Source organism: Formica exsecta, unplaced genomic scaffold (genome assembly GCF_003651465.1).
Source record: "Formica exsecta isolate Colony F162 unplaced genomic scaffold, ASM365146v1 scaffold51, whole genome shotgun sequence".
NCBI classification, from domain to species: domain Eukaryota; kingdom Metazoa; phylum Arthropoda; class Insecta; order Hymenoptera; family Formicidae; genus Formica; species Formica exsecta.
Genome location: NW_021852343.1, coordinates 394,302 through 412,947, shown reverse-complemented (window position 1 = coordinate 412,947; position 18,646 = coordinate 394,302). Strand labels below are relative to the sequence as shown.

Here is an 18,646-nt window from a genome sequence, read left to right as displayed (position 1 = left end):
TTATACATTGTCCGGAGGCGTTCATTCCAAACGAAGCAATTTAGTAGAAGACTGACATAACTTACGAAACGCTGTACGCTCAGAATGGATTTCAATTAAACGTTCGTGCTCCACCTTACGATATGCGTTTAATCGTGTGTCTCTGGTGTCTCGATAAATGATGATGCAAACATGAAGAAAAAATTAATTATACGAAGAAAATTGCAAGGAACAATAATTACACATTATTTACGAGCAAAAGCGATAATTTTTTTAATCGTTATACTTCACGTAATATTTTACGTAATAGTATAAAAATAAATTACAAATAATTAATATCAATTCGCACAGGTCAATATTCTAATCTAAATCAATTGATTTAACGTTTCAGGATTATTGTAATTGCTTTTTGTTTCTTTTTTCTTTGTAATTTATGAAAAACGCAATTTCATTAAACTCATTGCCTCGTCAACGGCGCTATGATCGGTAATTTCACGAAACAAGGGAAATTGCTGCATTGTGGTTCTTGAATAATTCCAAATGGAGAAATGTGGGCGGCTATAAAGTTAATTGTTTTTAGTCGAGCTAATGTGATAGGCATGATCATGTCGCATATCCGATGCTATAAGCGCTATATTTTTTGCTCGCACATTTCTTGGTCTCGTTTAATCGGCCGTATTAAATTTTTATTCTCTCGAATAATTTGGAATAATTACTGCTTCATTGATCATGAGATATTTTAATAAAAACGTCTAAAAGTAATTACACGCACACACACACACACAGGATATTATAAGATATTAAATAAAATAAGTTTTTGTAGATATCCTCGAAATTAAATTATTTTTATTTTTATTAGTTCTATTTTTCTTTTCTTTTTCTTCTTAAAATTTTATTTCGTATAATTTTCTATAGATTATTATCTTTTCTATTCTACATATTGTAATATGTCTATCAATTTTAGTCATCTTTTAAAGCATAATTATGAACGAATATTATAATATGAATGAGAATGAATTTCTATCAGATTCTGTTAAAAGTATTAAGATTGAGAAAATGTATAAATGTTTTAAACTTATAAAGGAAAAAACATGTTTCAGAAATTTATATTTAAATTTTAGATTTTTAAAAGCGATTTTACAATTTTATCAAACTTCTTTTTAGATATTATCTTATAGATTACATCATTTATTATTTTTGAAAGTAGCTTCGGATATTTTTGATTTTTCTTTTTCTTTCTTTCTTACTCTTACAAATTGATAAACTTACGAGGATATACTACACATACCAGATTTTCAATTACATCGAATCGTATGGTCATTGTTCAACGCCAAGCCATCGATAATGTTCCCTTTCGCTGGCTCCGGAGCTTCAGGTGCTTCATTACGATAGCGTCTGCAGGATATATTCCCTTCTTCGCGCAGATTAGCGTTTATAGAAATCCGGAAATTTCGTGGGAGAGCAAGCGGCGTGAACGGCAGCCGCGGGAATTTCCGGCGAAGTCGCATTGTCTATCGAATCATACAAGTTGGGCACAATGGTGGCGGCTTCCTTTAATGAAAGATGCTAGTTAAGGGAGGCAGAATGGGACAATGATAGAAGCATGGAGTCCGCGAAGCAGGATGAGAAAAGGGGAGGGGGAAGAAGAGGCGAGAAAGCGATGGGTGGTCTCTTCTGAAGCGACCTTTCATTCGCGAATCTCGCAAAACGACGCGGGAGAAGAGAAATGGGGATGTCGGTTCCATCGGTTCTACTTAGCAGAGATTAATTCGCGTTAGTTTGAGAGCTCTTGTACAATGCGTGGCTCGCCTAACAATAATAAACAAAGCTATAATTATACTAAACCCCGCTGAAAGTTTACGAGCTGAATTTCGTGGTCCTCTATCATCTTATGTTGCCTCGTTTCCCTTTGTCCTGCTCTCTCTCTTTCATTCACTCGTGATCTTTGTATCTTTGTCCTGTCACCTTTCTAGAAACAGGCATGTACGTATCTCGGGCTGTCTGAATTTTAACTCGTTGCACATCGCATGGAGTTGACCTATGTATGTGCCCGAAACGAGTAAAATTTCCTTCGCGTAGTGGTTTTCGCTACTCTATGCCACTCGAAGCGCACGCAACACGTTGCATGAATATGCATTTATATTTCTTTCCACAGTGTACTTGGTTTCAATTATGCAACAGCGTCTTTGCGCCAGAGATACTTACTTACGGCAAATTTGAATATATTTGATATAGATGAAAGTATGACACACAAAGTGTGTAACAAGAATATCAGAAATATTTACGACGATGATGTATTTATTATAATTGATGAACTGAAATTTAAAATAAAGATGAATTTATTATACTTGATGATTAAAATTTATTATAATTTTGTTACGATTTGTTACGATATAGTTTGTGATAAAAGCCCGCGCACACAATCTTCCGCATATTCTAAAGTAATCGTCACATAAATTTTAATCATTTACTTTTAACAATAATCAGTCTTGTGTCGTGCCGACATCCGCATCTAAGTAACTTTCGTACGTAATTACATATTTAATCGCAGAAATACGTCGTAGATCTCACTTGCGTTTTAATGAGGTAACGAGTCACGAGTCACGAGTAATTGAGCGTTCTGTCTTATAATTATTATAACCACTGGCTCGGATGCATCGACTGATGAAAAGATGTACTTGAACGTGGAAAATGACGCACCCTTGATTCTTGGAACTGTTGATGAACATAATTTGATAGATAAAAAAGGTCGTTGCATATTAAACTTACACGAGTTACTATTCTTACTATAAGAGACTATTAACGCGAATGGATAAATAACTGAAGATCCATGGAATGTAGTATTTTTATCAAAATAGATTTTTCTTCCTCCAGAGAGCTTGATTACTTCACATATATATTTTCTCTTTTATTTCTTTCTCACCTACTACTTAGTTCGGTTACCTTTTCTCCGTTAAATATCACATTTCTTTTCTCTTGTCTCGATTAACTCTTAGTCAAAAGTGCAACGCGCGTAAACTGTATACTCACTTCTCTCTGCGCGCGGTGTTACTCGGGCGCGGTTAGATTTTTATGACGTGCGCGGAGGATTTTAAAAGGCTTCGTGACGTCGATCCAGGCACGCCATATTGCAGGTAAAAAAAGATATCATGTATACAGGAGTACGTTGTCCCTAACGGTGTTGGTACTAAAATGCACGCGTATCTATGTGCCTCTCCACATACATATAGGTATGTGCGCATATATGCACATGTGTGTGTGTATATTTTACATATAAGTGTGAGAGTATGCGACGGAGGCAGAATTGGGGTGCTTTCACAAAATCACAGTGGGACGCCGACGCGGCGGGACGACTGGGGGACGGTCGTGGAGGGAAATAAATAACGTAAATTGAAAACCGCGGGAAATAAAGACAGGAAATAAAAGTGCCACGGTTAAGTACACTTATACGTGCCCGGTATCGGCAATATACACATCCGCGCATACGCAAAGCCAGCGTCGGATGCGCATTTGTGTGCATCCTCCCTTGAAGTATCCGAAGCTTTTGCTCTGTTTGTGTACCGTGCATACTCAATCGTCTGACGGAATATCGCTACCCTCTCTTCTCTTCTCACCCTTTTAGCCGAGGCTCTGCTGCTACTGCTGCTGCCGCTGCTTTTCCTCTCTCTTCCAGCGTGCGTTTTGTTTATTAATGGAAATGCGTGGAGCGCAGGCAATTTGAAAGGATATTTTCTCTCTCTCAAAACGCAAGAGAGCTCCCACGAGTCCTCTGTAGAATTCATATCGTCTACGATACCCTCAACCTGCGCCGCGGTTTGCCTGTGTGTGAATAATGCGCGTAAAATAATTAATTTATTCATTAGCTCAGGGATTAATTAAAGACAGATTTAAAATATGCGTATACGAGTTTGATAAAATAAATTCTTCTTCTTTTTTTTTTATTGGACGCTTTAGAAAGAAAAACTTGGAATTATATAAATTGAAACGATGTTTCAAGTTCCCCAAATAAATAAATAAATGTAAACATAAATCTAGCGTAATTTTATTTCTGATTAAAACAGACGTCTCGCGCGCACGTGTATTTCGTACTAGTGCCAGTGCTTACTGCTTAACCGCATTAAATGGTTTTAATGGATTACTCGTGGATTACAAAAGCGAAAAAAGGAGCGCGCGGTCTTCCGGACGAACCGGGGAGAGAATCCGGTTACCACGGAAGTGACGTAACAAAGAGAGAATAATTGAACGGGGGCCACACGTCTCCGACACGAGATTTTGCCCTCCGTCCACCTCGTCGCGTCCTTTCTCCTTCCGTATCGTCTCCTCGCCGTTTCCCTTCGATCCGTCCGGCCGACACTGGGGCTAATGGTTTAATCCTAACATGGATGTTAACCAGATTACCGGCTACGAGTCCCACTATGTGCCGTGCATTCGCCGCGGTTTCTACGGAACAAATTATCCACGATTACGTGGATAATGGTGGAAGGCGTTGAACGCCGCGTCAACCCGTACCGATCTGTCCACTGCAATTTTCTGCATCACCAGCGCGTCCGTCCCCGCCTCCTAAGGCCGACGTAATAACGCAACGGCATCGTCTTTCAAGCTCCACAGAATTTCGCATCTTTATCGCGACACTGTGCTTCTCGGCAACCCCATTTATCGCCTTTCCGATAATCCGAGTCTCGAGTATTGTGACATTGTAGATTTTGATAGAATATCTTGAAATATTAACGGAAACGCGTATCGTGTTTTTTTTTACCAATTTTTTGCTGTGTGAGCAGCCGCAGAAACGTATTCAAAGATTTCGCGATTCAGAGCAAGGTAGTTATAAAATGATACGCGTTTCTCTCTGTCATCTTGCAGTTCTTCACGCTCTGTAATTTCCGCTTTTATCTTTTTTTTTTATTACAATCGTAGCCGCAGAGAAAAAAAGAGAGTGAGAGAGGAGGGAAGGGAGGAAGGGAAGAAAGGAGGCAGAGAGGACCACTCTTGGTGGTGCCACTGGCCAGACCTTTCCGATATTATATTGCCCCTAAATTATGCCGTCATAAAAACGTGATGAAGCGACCATGACTGCGGGTGCCCGGCAAATGGTTCGAAAAATCAAGAGGAACGAAAATAACGGTCAATGGAATGGACACACATACACACACACACACACACACGTCGAGCAATATATTTGTTATTCACGGAATAGCTCACGTGGCGCATCCGTCATTCTCGAGATCCGATATGTGTTTGCTAATTCGACTGTATATGTGCACACCGTTAATAGTAGAAAAACTTGAAAATTTGCGAAAATTTTTAAAACACACATACGACTTATATTTTGTATATGTTTCTGTAAAAGTATTTTTTTAATAAAAATGCTTAGCGCCAAAGGTCATTTTTTAAATAAAAATTTTAGGTTTCTTATGAAAAGATTGAATTTACAAAGAATCTACGACATGTACATATATTTTTGGTATACATCGATTATATACTATTATAATTTTGAATACGAGATGCTGTCCAATATTGAATCCTCAAAAAAGTTTGAATTCTTGTATTAAAGAAAGAACGGAATTTAAAAAGAAGGCATATAACTTATATTAATCATAGAAATTTTGATGGACAGTTGATGGATATTATTTTACATTATTGTGTAAAAACAAATATTTTAATTTTCATAATAAAAATTTTGCGCTAATCGCGTTCGCATGTTTTTTTTTTCCGCAGATGATGAAGCATGGTTGGGACAATTACGTGCGATACGCATGGGGTAAAAACGAACTGAGACCCATTTCGAAGAGAGGTCACAGTGCCAGCATTTTCGGGGCTTCAAATATGGGCGCGACCATCGTCGATGGACTCGATACTCTTTACATCATGGGTCTTCACGATGAGTTTAAGCAGGGGCGCGACTGGATTGCTGAGAATCTGGACTTCGATATCGTGAGTATTTGTATGCTTTTATATTTTCATATTTATTATCAGCGTGACATACTTACGCTGAGATAACTTCTGAACATTTAGCAAATTATATGCGTCTCAGCAAATTATATGCGAGTTATAAACAGGATACGCTACACAAAAATAGCATTTTTTTTAAATCAAAATAAATCTCATAAAAGATAATGTTCCTACATAACAAGGACGTCTAATATAAATTATCAAAACAAGTGACAAAAAGAATTTATTTACGAGCTCTTCGAGATTGATATGATAATTGCGATTTATCTCAAAGTACATCGATGGGTAATATATTTTTGTAAAACTCATAACGCAGCGAATTTTTAGCCCGCGTTACTTTTAATAAATTATCTGTCAAGTGTTTATTTTAATCATCCTACGAAAACCGGCTGACGGTGATTGCGAGAGGATTTTGCTAGGCTGAATATATCTTTTCCTGTGATATAATACATTTATCCTCTTATCTCTGAGAAAATTATGATGAATTATATAGCTCGCTCTTATTAATTCCGATTAATTAAATGTCTTTTCTTAAATGTGATATAAAAACTATAATATCGTATAGCGAGAATTTCTGCCCTATATTTTTATTATAACATTTAACATTTTATATGCGACGTAAAAAATAATTATAAATACAATATAAACCGCGAGTTGTATTACAATAAAATTGCAAGCACGAATATTTTTTGTGCGTACGTTTCTTTGAAGAATTTCTGCAGTCTTTTGAGACTGCGAAAGTATAGTGATGTCTGCCTAAAGTGAAGGAGGTATTACGATGAAAGTTCGACATTCGCCGACACGCGTCGAAACCAATTTCGTCGTGAGTCTACTTACCTGACGCAGCCATGTTATCGTCTCCTTTCTCGCGGACCCCAACGGAAGCGAACTTTTGATATAGGCTCGCGCGTCTGCATACACTATTCCTCCTCCGCATCTCATCCTTTCTTTACTTTTACGTTATCGAACATGTCGGAAATGTGTTTGCTCTGTCAAGGAAAGTCCCATTCTGATGAGACGTCGAAGGCACCCTTCGATTTTCTCTTGGCATGCGACCTATTCAAGTAAAATGTAAGAATAATGTCACTTTATAGATATTTCGAGGCAAAGATTTAGGTAATTATATTTTGAAGCAGTTTTAAGAAATAAAAAATACGTTTTATCTCAAATGTTATGAAATCTGCAAATATACCAAATAAGTTGAAGAAAAATAATGCGCAGAAATAATGAATCTTTTCAAATATAACTTTTTTACAAAAATTCGGGATAATCCTTCAAAAATCGCAAGCATTTGCTTTGTCACTAAATGGATATGTCATGACCTTGATGGAGAATGAAAATCTTATCTTCGTAGAGCAGGACTACATTGAAATATCTCAAATCCTCGACTGGATCCAATATTTTCTCGATAAAATATCACAGCGGACCATTTTTGTAGGGCACACGAATTGAACAGCTTAAAGTTGCGACATGAAATATTCTATTGCGATAACAAATATTTTCTTCATGTGCGACGAATTGGTAAAACCCAAAAAAATCATTTTTTCATACATAACTGTTCGCAAATATTTTCACAAATTAAAATTCTATACGACTCTTAAATCTTACATTCAATTATATTAAATCTTTGAGTATAGTGACACATACTTATTTTGCGCAATGTAATATTACGAGAATGGATATGATAAACAGTTAATTGAAATTGTATCTACTTTGATCTTATTTATGATTATACTTGTTGACAAAACTTTAGAAATAAAACAATGATCTGTAAAATATATATTTTGTAGAGTAAAAAATACATCTTTCCAATACTTGACATAAATAAAAATCGATTACATGCAAAGAATGAATAAATGAATGAGATATATTGAACAATTAATGTAATTACTTTGTGCTTTAACTTTTTTCGATGGATAAATTTATTTTACAAAGCTTTCTTACCAATAGAATACGAAAACATTGACGTTTAATATTTCTCCCCCACCGAGAGGCGAACAGTCCGGTATTTTTCCTGAGAATATGTTACCCCTTCAAGGATATTCTGGTAAACAGTGCACTTAAATCCTAAATTAACTTAATCGTTATGTAAATCGATGTTCGCGGTATTTCTCTGTTGGTGCGTGTGGGAAGAATAAACTTGAGCGTTTTCGTGTGACAGTTCCGTAAGTACCGAGCCAGGAAACTTAGCCCGGTTTATCCAAAGTTGGTAACAGCCTTCCCCTTCTCTCTCTACATCTTCCCCGCGATCCCTCGAACTCTTCTCTCGCGGTGTTACGTCGGATTTCTAAGTGGATAACTTGCTGTATTAGCTGCTTTCGGCTTGCGGTAACCGGTGTATCAACCGTGTTAGAAGTTATGCCTATTGTTTCACGGCAGTTTCTGAAACTCTTTCCTCTCGTGTATTTACCTGCAAGAGATGCAAAGTCACGTTAAGAAACATTTAGACACGCGATTCCGCGCCTCTTGCTTTTATATATTCATTCTGCCTGTTTATTTATGCCATATAAGGAAAATATATTAGAGAAAGATTCATAAATTTTTTATTATAAATCTCTCTCCTAAAATATTTATTACGATAATCAAATCGGTTTCTTATATTAAAAATATTTGTATTTATAATTGTAATTTCTAAAAACTTTTTTGCTCTTTAAAATCTTTAGGTATACGTACTTTTGAATAAAATAAAGTGTACGCGCCAAACAGTTAAAAATATTCATAGTATCCATATTATTGGATTTATTCAGATATTCACGAATAAATATTAATGTTGCTCCACACTCTAGAATCTAGAATATTAAGTTTAGAATAGACAGTGAGCTATTCTAGCTACAAAGCGTTCTTATACAGGGTGTTCCAGAATTATTATTACAAGCATTTAAAATTGAGAAGAATGTGAACGATTCGAGAACACCCTGTATATTTCACGCACGTTCAATAATAACGATAAGGAACGAAAATTAAAAGGCGGCGCGGGGCAATGATGCATCTCGGTTATTCGCATCTGGTCAGCGAAATAAATTTCAATGGCCGATATGTGCGAGCGGGCCAAAAGGAATACCGTGCAATATATCGCCTTCAATGAGATTTATACAGGAATGAAAACAGCGCGGCGAGAAAGCGCGCGGGCTTTAGCACCGGCTAGGTGGGAACCGAGATCATGAACGGGTTATATGGACTTGTCCGCGATTCGGATGGGCGATAAATTCGGGGAGGAAGGGGGAGGGGAAGGAAAAGAAGGGCCTAACCGCTCCGAGTATAAAACGAAGATCGCGCGCATCGCGTATTATGCGTCGAGAATGCAGACGTGCGGAGACGGGAGTGCAAGGTAACCAGCAGCCACCACACATCCAGTGTACCTGACACCGCCATTTCTCTTTAATATACGCACAACCGTATACGCGTATACGCGGGATTAAAGAGGAGAATGCAGACGTGCGGAGACGGGAGTGCAAGGTAACCAGCAGCCACCACACATCCAGTGTACCTGACACCGCCATTTCTCTTTAATATACGCACAACCGTATACGCGGGATTAAAGAGAAAAAGAACGGTGAGATACACGTGTTTTATACGACAATGTAAGTCGTCGATGTTGCGGGTGCTATCGTTGAAAGAGGATGCCGTATCCTCGCGAGAGAGATTATTAACAGCGATGTTGTACAACAGAAATTAGCATACTTCTTGAACACATTTTTACACCTAGTAATCTTTGTACACGATCATTGACATTTTGCATTGAACTATGCATTATCAAGAATTTTACGATATCTTGAAACTTTTAGCATAATATTTTCATCTTACGAGCATAAATTTATATATATATCAACATTCACATGTGTCTGCTTTTAGTAGACATGCGATATTATAAAAACATTTTTGGCCACAAACTTCTTCGCCTGTGCAGTTATATTGGAAAACTACATACTTTTTAATATTGCCAAACTGGAATCAAAGCTGTAATATAAAAAAGATTACGCGATTTTGTTTTGCAGTTTCCATAAGAGGACGGAAAAGTACTTAACTAAAAGCTTCTTGTTAGCGATGGTCCTATATACATTTTTTGTTTAAGCTCCAACTTTTATTTAAGCTTTTGTTAAAATTTAACGATAATACAAAATACTAAATACTAAAGATAATAAACTTTTATAATTTTTATAAATTTTTGATGATATTGGTGAGCTACTTGAGCACTTTTCTATTTAGTTTTGGAAGCCTTTTTAACACTTCTAAACTGACTTTATAATGTAAGCTTAACGAGGAAAAAAGAAATGTCAGCGTCAGATTTTATAATTCTATTTTTTTCTTTTTTTATAGCACTTTAATCATTTTTGTTTGTTTACCTTGAGTGATAAATATTTCATAAACCATTTATTTAGATAACACTAGGACGGAAGTTTCTACTTTATTTTGTATTCTTCTAGTACGTACTTATATCTCGATATTTTGTTTCTCATAAAGCCCATCACGCGTTTTTGAGATATATTGTCTCCTTAATTAGCGAATATATAGACAGAAATGCATTGTGATGCTTAATTTCTTTGGTGTATCTGGATCACTTAATAACAAAAGTTTTTAAAATTGTCTCGATTAAAATAATGTTAAAAATTCCTTAAATATAATATACACGAATTATAATTATTATAAATAGAAAAGATACAAGGAATATAATTTATAAAATTAATATAATTAATTAAAATAAAATCAATATAATTTATAATATCAATATAATATACGTATGTTTGCGCGTAATAATAAAGAATATATGCTAATTATGATCAAATAATTATGTAATCATGATCAAATAACTCATAATGATTGCATAATGATAATTTAATATTGAATAAAGAGAAGGACAATTGGGACGACTAATATAAATTAAAAATTATATTTATTATTTTTTTACGTCGATGTTTTTATATCCAGTTTTACCATTATATACGTTGCCATGATCTAAATATAAATATTGTAGAATTCATTTGTAAATTTGTTGCGTTGTCATCTTAGGAATTCCGTGATTTAAGGAAAATACGTACTTTTTAATAAACCTACAACAAAAACCAAATATACGACTTATCATTTTTTTCCAAACGCAGAAAATTAATGAATTTTAGAGATCACATCGATAATAATTATTATAAAATTTTGAAAATAGCTAACATATATATCAAAATATCTTTTAAATATCATTAATATATATAATATTAGAGATAAACTGCGTTTTTTACTCTTAAAAAAATATATACGCAACGTTTATCGTTCTCATATGTTTTATCATGCGTATTATTTTACTGACACTTTGATGTAACACATCGTAAAGCGATCTCGAGATAACAATTTGCGTATATTCGTTGCGTCAACTTAGCTATACACTTGGAAGAATGAACATTTGATCTAATCGACCGCGAGATACACGAGCATCGACGATATCGATACACGCCCCCGCTATTCGTCGACATTGAGTAGATTACGGCCGGTAGGTATGCGACCTAGCTCTCCTCTGTCCTCTCATCGGAGGGCGGGAGAATGGAAGGAAGGAAGCACGTTGTGAGATATGCGAGATGCACGTAACGCGCAGTTATGCCAGGCCTCGTTTAACAGCGCTATGCGCTGACTGTAGCGCGCAACGAAGAGACGCGGGTACATCGCAATGGGCTGGATCCCCATTCCATCTTGTGTTGCGAGGCTGTCACGCGTGTAATGGCACACTTGTACATGCGTGGGTGAGCGATGTTTCGTACAGCTGTTGCGCACTCGTCTCTCGAAAAGTTCATCGGACCGTCATACCTGTAAACGTTGCTTTAATTTAGCATCGGAAGGAAGAGTCTGCAGAAATCGTTATTATAATATCATATTAAAAAGTTTTATGAACCAACTGTATCCCATAAATATTTTATTAAATTTGTATTTGTATAATAACTGAAATTATTATTCGTCAAAACATAATCTTTAAATTAATTTACATCTCTCTCTCTTTCTCTTTCTTTTATAATATTTACAAAATATCGGTTTCTTATAAAAGTATGCACACGGTTCTCAATAACTTGTGATAGAATAAACTATTTGAGTATGTAGGTGTTACACCTACATAGGTTGCGAGTCTCAGAAATGATGAAATGCGATACTATAACTTGCGACGACAGCCATATGATGTTTTCTGCATATGTTTCGCGAAATCTTCGTAACGTATACGGTGTTTGCGTAAAAACATTTCACAGGAGAAGATAGTTGAGAAAATTTACTAGAAAGGTTGGCATTCGTAAGTCGTAAAAGCGTGATAAAAAGCACTAAAGAAAACAGAATCTTTTTAAACGAGTTTTGCCATATCTTTTCTAGTTGTATTCTTTATGATATTTATTGCTTGTGCTATTATTTCAACAAATGAATAAACATGCAAAAGAATTTTTCTTATCCAAATAATAACTATTATAAAAAAGATAAACAAAGCTAAAAAATCTATATGTAATTATATGTTTCAGCTAATAATAAATGATATAAAGAAAAATCGCATTTGAATGCATTTGTTTCTTATTTTCAAACGTCATACGTGTTTTATTAACTGCATTTTTTGTATTATTTAATAAACAACTTGATCTAATTGATATAATTATTTTTATAAATTATATTAATTGATATAATTACTTTTACGAGAAATTCATGTCACGAAAATTGATATCAATATAATATTGCTATTACATCATTATATTTGCGGAAAACCATGTTTGTAGGATCCGACTTCATTGCAACCTCAGAGATTATTACTCATTATATTACAATGAACGAAGACGATAAATAAAAACGCATTTAACATATCTCTACCGATTTATTAAGCGCATCGTCGTAAAGTTTAACTTTGCTAACGAACCTTACAACGAATTATGTATAATTATATATCGCGATAAGATGACTTTGACATAAAATTATTTTTTAAATGATTAATTTATCTTACTTTAAGATGGTGTTGCACTTCAAATGTGACGTAAGTGATGACAGGATGCTATGACGATCGGACATTAACGTTCTTGTAAAGTGATTTATATATTGAATCTTTTGAAAACTCCGATAATGGTATTAAGTTATGTGTTCATTTTTGGCACACTTCCCAAAGCATCTAACCACAGTTAGCTGAAACAGAAAAAAAACCCAATTATTAACAATTAACATTAATATAATTTTTACTATTTTCATAAAATCGCAATATAAGGATTTTCGAAATTGCAACTGTAGAATAACATTTCGTTTCTTTACAAGAGTCAGTCCGTAAAATATCTTCACTATTATTTTATAATACTTGTTACATATCGATTTACAAAAATAGGGACAATAATTTTTTAAACACAACACTCAAATCACTTTACATCGATATTTTTTCAAATATATACATCTTTTAGACTATCACGTTACGAATTTAATAGTTTTACACACATTTTATGTAGTTTATTGATATTAACGCTATAACGGACATGGCTGTCATGTCTCCGAAAGAAAAATTCTACATGACAATGTGCTGTTCGAACAGCTAAAGAGGAAGGGATTCTTTGTCGCATCGCGTCTGCGCAAAAATACTGTAATCACTGATGTTCTTTTTCCCATGGAAATCACTGATGGTTATATTAAACGTATAATTTGGTTGTTTTATGTTGCAATCAGAGCGCTTGATAGTTTATAATGCACGAACGATTCACGTAATCGTACACAGAAGATCGTTTGATAATAAGGTAATTTACAAATTATGTTCTTTTGGTATTTCCGATTCTTCGTAATGTCCTGCATTATCGTCATCATGATGCGGAAAATCTGAGTGTAGTAAGATTGTAATAGCTACTATAAGAGTTCCGATGGTGGTAAGGGGGACCACATAATCTTTACAAATTTGCGTAGAATTGCAGCAATTGCCAATCGGAATGGATTTCTTCGACAACGAGTACTACGGGCTAACCCGGAATTTAATGGCGTCAATCGGTCTGTGGCCTTACCAGAAGCCAGAACATCGAATTGTTCGAGTGCTCTGCGTATCTTTTATACTCGTTCTGGCAATACTAACACAGGTGTTTCTGATCGTTGAATCGAACATACTATGTATTCATTTCTTGTTGGCGATCGGAAAAGTGTGCTTCGCAAATTTATCAAAAAAATATGTTGAGTGTTTAAAAGCGCGAGTGTTCTAAACTGCAGAAATTATATTTTTTTATCGAATATTTTGTGAATAGTTTTTGTGGATGAAAAAGATATTAATTATAACAAAAATTGAATAGTGAAAATGGATTATAGAATATTACGGAATTTTTTTTCGCACATGGTGCAAGAAAAAATATATATAATTTTTTAAATTATATATATTTATTGAAAAATATGAGAAGCATTTAAGTTTTACGACGTACATTTGCAGACACATGAATAGTATACGTGACGTATTTAATTTCTGTGACAGTATTTAATTTCTGCGTACAAAAGTGATATTCTCTTTATTTGATTTATATAAGAATTCTGTTTTTTTTTTTTTTTTAGTTAACAACATTTGTCACACACGAATATAGTATGACGTTATTAATTGAGGTTCTCTCTTTTGTTATTCTTTCTATGATTTATGCTCTGAAATATAATATAGTGTATTTTAATTCTAATCAAGTAAGTTAGCTGAGTCGATCTCAAAATTTTATTAAAAGCAAATGTTTAGTTAATATCTTAGACGTTAATCGTTATATCGTAGATAAAGAAACTCTTTGATCAAATTCAACGCGATTGGAATTTAATAAAAGACATGGACGAGTTAAAAATATTACAAAAATATGCGTACAAGGCCAGATTTTATACGATGTTCTCTGGATGTAAGTAAAATTGAACACGATTTTATCTTATCGAATTATCTTCATAACACTTATATATTGAGAAAAAAAAGTTATCAACTTGACTAAATCCGTTCAACTAATTACTATTTTTTTTAAATTGAAATATTTAAGTGTTTAAGTAAAATACGATATATTAAATCTAACATGATATTTGACTTAAATACTTAAATATTTCAATTTAAAAAATAGTAATATCACATTAATGTATTAAAAGACATATTTTTTTAGAATATTTTATACTCTCTTTCAGGTGCTGTATATATGAAACCAGGAAAATCAACAACATATGCAACATGCACATTTAAATCCACAATGAAACATTTTTTATGTTTATCGAAAAACCCGGCAATCGTTCCCATTGCTGCACATTTATTTCTTTTACCTCTTCTGAACGAATTACGCTGCTTTCACAAGGAGTGGCCCTTAGTGGTATCTCGCGTAAGATATTCTTCATACATTTCGAAATGAGATATACAATATATGTATATTGCTACGATATTGTTATAATGTTGTAGATACGATTAGCACCCAATTTGTATTCGCGCCCTAAATATGTTTGGACGTCTTTAAAATGGAACAAGGAGGATACGTACCCATGGATTTACGATATATCAAATCATTATAATCATAACGCTAATGCACTTTTAAGATTGCCACCTAGTACAGTGGAAGCGTCAAAATTATTACCTGACGCATTTATAACAACGATATTTGTTGGCTCAAGATAATTCTGCCAAAATATTTTTCATCAAATTCACCAGCGAGAGTTTGCGTATATTTTTACATAATGGAATATATATTTTTTAAAGTTTGAATAGAATTATTATTATTATTATAAAAAGCTCATACACATTAGATATTTCACAAAAAAAGATTGAATATGTATATATATAGCATTATTTCATATAAAACTTAAAGTAAATTCTCTATTAGCGAAAATATATTGTAGATATTTATCATTTGTTCCAACTTTTCAAATTTTATAGTTTCACATATTATATTCAAATCAACATTCTATTAAAGAGAGAGCGACTATTTGAAATATAGAAAAAAATCACGCAAGTAATATTATATATTATTTATTTTATTTCCAAAATTTTTAATTTGTGCGAAAGAATACTATTACTTTAAAATAATTTATACTTTAAAAACTATTATGTGTATTTTTATATTTTTGCTAACGAAAATTAGCTTTCAGAAAAAACACAAAATTTCACAGAAAAAAAAAAAAAATTTTTTTTCGCTCACTTTCCGAAATATGCAATATTATAGCGATAATTTTAGCGTTTACGTATTGTTGCGATATTGATATTTGATATTATTGTAATGATTCTATAAGTTAAAAATAAAGACAAATAAAAATTTTGTTTTAATAAAATGCATTATTTTAACTAATAGTTGCATTTTAATATACTGTACGTGTTAATAATTATTAGACACAATTAGCCATCAACAACGATTGAAATTAAAAGTAATGATCCATGAAGAGAGATTCAACTTAAAAATAATAATGCTACTGCTTGCATCAGAGAGTGAATTGATCAAATTTTAGACTTAAATACTTAAATATTTCAATTTAAAAAATAGTAATTAGTTGAACGGATTTAATCAAATTAACAACTTTTTTTTTCAGTATACTAACATACATTAGAAAAATGAATTAAAGTAATAAAATTAAAAGTCAAATATCAAAGAAAGAACGAATTTATTAGAAATATTTAGAGAAATAAATTATAAATATTGTATGTAAGTAATAAAAAACATTAATTATTTTAAATATCGCGCACTAAAAGTTTAAATTATTTTCAGTGATTGTTTACCCGGGAACATTCGCCTTTCTTTTAATAGTATTTATACCAGATATTCTCGACAAAATAATGCCATTAGACGAACCTCGTCCACGACAATTTCCGATCCATATAGAAATGTTTTTCGATAAAGAGAGATATTTTTACTATATCTCAATTTTATTTATAGTAGCCGCTTTTTTGGGTATGACGGTACTCATGGCAACGGAAACTATGTATATGACATTTCTGCAGCATGCTTGTTGTCTGTTCGAACTCATTAGGTGATACAATATAGTTTTTAATATATCCAATACCGCTGAAATGTTTAGTCTTATATTATAAACAACATTATTTTTTATCACAAAGAAAGAGAAGAGATCTTCAGTCAATTACACAGCTTTGTACTAAATTTTATAAATCTATTAATGATATTTTTCTTATTTATCTTATTTGTCGATTATATTGTGAAAGTTTTTAATGATATAAAAATGTAATTGTATTTTTATAGCCACCGTTTAACATATGCGTTCAATACATATTTATCAAGAACAACACCTTTAAAAACGAAATGCAAATTTTGCACTAAACTATTCAACGCTTTTATCACTCATCAACATTGTTTAGAGTGAGTACTTGATACATTCCGTAATTCGTAATTGTGTGTTGTGTAATTTAGGATAAAATATAATATTTTAATAACAAAATAATATTTGACGTTACAAGATTATATGTATCCGCTATATTTAATTTGCATGTTATTGTTAATTAATGCAGCTATTTACTTAATTATAAAATAAATTATTGTTTTATCTTTCCAAGATTTATTGAGGATATGCAGCGTGGATTTTCATCATCTTATTTTGTTTTATGTATATTCGGTGTGGCATCGTTAAGTATTAATATGTTTCGCGTGAGTATTGAACATAAAGATCAAAGTAACACCAAATTACAATATATGTCCCAAAATTTCTGGACGTTTTTTTAATAGCCGATTTTTTGGCCAATAGGGAATCAATTTTTCCTAAGCGAAAATGTCGAGAAAAATCATCATTTTTTCCAAATTTCCAATTTTTTTTATCATATAACTTTGTAATTAATTGTAAGCCACAAATTAAAATTCTCTCTCTCTCTCTCTCTCTCTCTCTCTCTATTTAAGTTAATTCCATCTGCAATTAACTGAAGAATATAATTTGGTTAACCAATCGACTTTTCCACTTAGAAAAGAATCATATTCAAATTAGTCAAATCTGATACTAAAAAGGCATTCGGTATTTCGAGACATATATGCTAAAATATTATACAGATAACTCTTGATATATATAACATTAAATTTGTCGGTCACAGCTTCTTAATGCAGTCACAATACATAATATAGTCGAGGCTATTTTAATCGGTTTATTCGTATACGCTCACTTCTGTTATATATTCTGGATGAATTATTTTGGACAGGATATGATCGACCATAGCGAATGTTTTTTCCAACAGATGTGAGTGCATTTTAGACGGCATCCAAATTTGTGCAGGGAAAATATTTTACGTACTAGGAAACACGTATTTGAATATTGTATAGAGAAATTAAGTAATAAATAGATATTTATATATAAGTAACATTTATTAGATATAATAGAATTATGTGTGAGTGATTTCTCTCTGACTAGTTTCTTAACTTGTTGATCTCTCTATATTCTATGATATATTAATGTATAGATACAATATACGATGGTACACAGTGCCGCTGTATGCTCAGAAATTATTACTCATAGTGTTGCAACGAAGCGCGAAAAGCAGCAGGATTATCATCGGTAGTTTATTTGTTGCGTCGTTGGAAGGTTTTGCCACGGTAATAATATATATCAACAAATGTATAACACGGACTAGTTCGTTGCGTTTCATAGTTAGTTTTACTCTTCTTTGTCTTGCAAGATTTATTTTTTGTTCAATTGCCTTATGAGAATAAATAGATATAATTTTTTGATGAATAAAGCGAAAAAAACGATATTTTACTATGTAGAAAAATATGGAAAAATTTGATAAAAAGTAGCATTTTAACAAAATAAACACAAATCTTACACATACATC

General features: G+C 33.0%; 2 protein-coding genes and 1 long non-coding RNA gene across 7 annotated transcripts in view; 2 read left to right on the top strand and 1 right to left on the bottom strand.

Moving 5' to 3' along the window:
- The window catches only part of LOC115241730 (mannosyl-oligosaccharide 1,2-alpha-mannosidase IA), a 481,287-nt gene that overhangs the window by 311,657 nt on the left and 150,984 nt on the right, over positions 1 to 18,646 (top strand). For all 4 annotated transcript variants that reach the window (XM_029817652.1, XM_029817655.1, XM_029817653.1 and 1 more), the window contains one exon: positions 5,695 to 5,910. In XM_029817652.1, coding sequence (XP_029673512.1) covers positions 5,695 to 5,910 — 216 coding nt within the window. The remainder of the gene's footprint in view (positions 1 to 5,694; positions 5,911 to 18,646) is intronic.
- LOC115241755 overlaps positions 10,674 to 18,646 on the bottom strand; it is a 170,292-nt gene continuing 162,319 nt past the window's right edge. For both annotated transcript variants that reach the window (XR_003884959.1, XR_003884958.1), the window contains exons 3-4: positions 12,878 to 13,053; positions 10,674 to 11,715 (exon numbers count right to left, since the gene is read on the bottom strand). This is a non-coding gene — a long non-coding RNA (uncharacterized LOC115241755). The remainder of the gene's footprint in view (positions 11,716 to 12,877; positions 13,054 to 18,646) is intronic.
- On the top strand, positions 16,468 to 18,074 carry LOC115241737. The gene is made up of 3 exons (XM_029817667.1): positions 16,468 to 16,848; positions 17,076 to 17,192; positions 17,387 to 18,074. Exons 1-3 carry the CDS (start codon positions 16,655 to 16,657, stop codon positions 17,550 to 17,552), a joined length of 477 nt encoding a protein of 158 aa, XP_029673527.1. The 5' UTR covers positions 16,468 to 16,654; the 3' UTR covers positions 17,553 to 18,074.

What these genes read in the sequence shown, in the direction of transcription:
- LOC115241737 (XM_029817667.1), top strand. Translation starts at nt 16,655, where the DNA reads ATGCCATTAGACGAACCTCGTCCACGACAATTTCCGATCCATATAGAA. An exon ending in TGTCTGTTCGAACTCATTAG is followed by an intron (nt 16,849 to 17,075) that starts GTGATACAATAT and finishes GTATTTTTATAG; the next exon opens with CCACCGTTTAACATATGCGT. An exon ending in ACTCATCAACATTGTTTAGA is followed by an intron (nt 17,193 to 17,386) that starts GTGAGTACTTGA and finishes TATCTTTCCAAG; the next exon opens with ATTTATTGAGGATATGCAGC.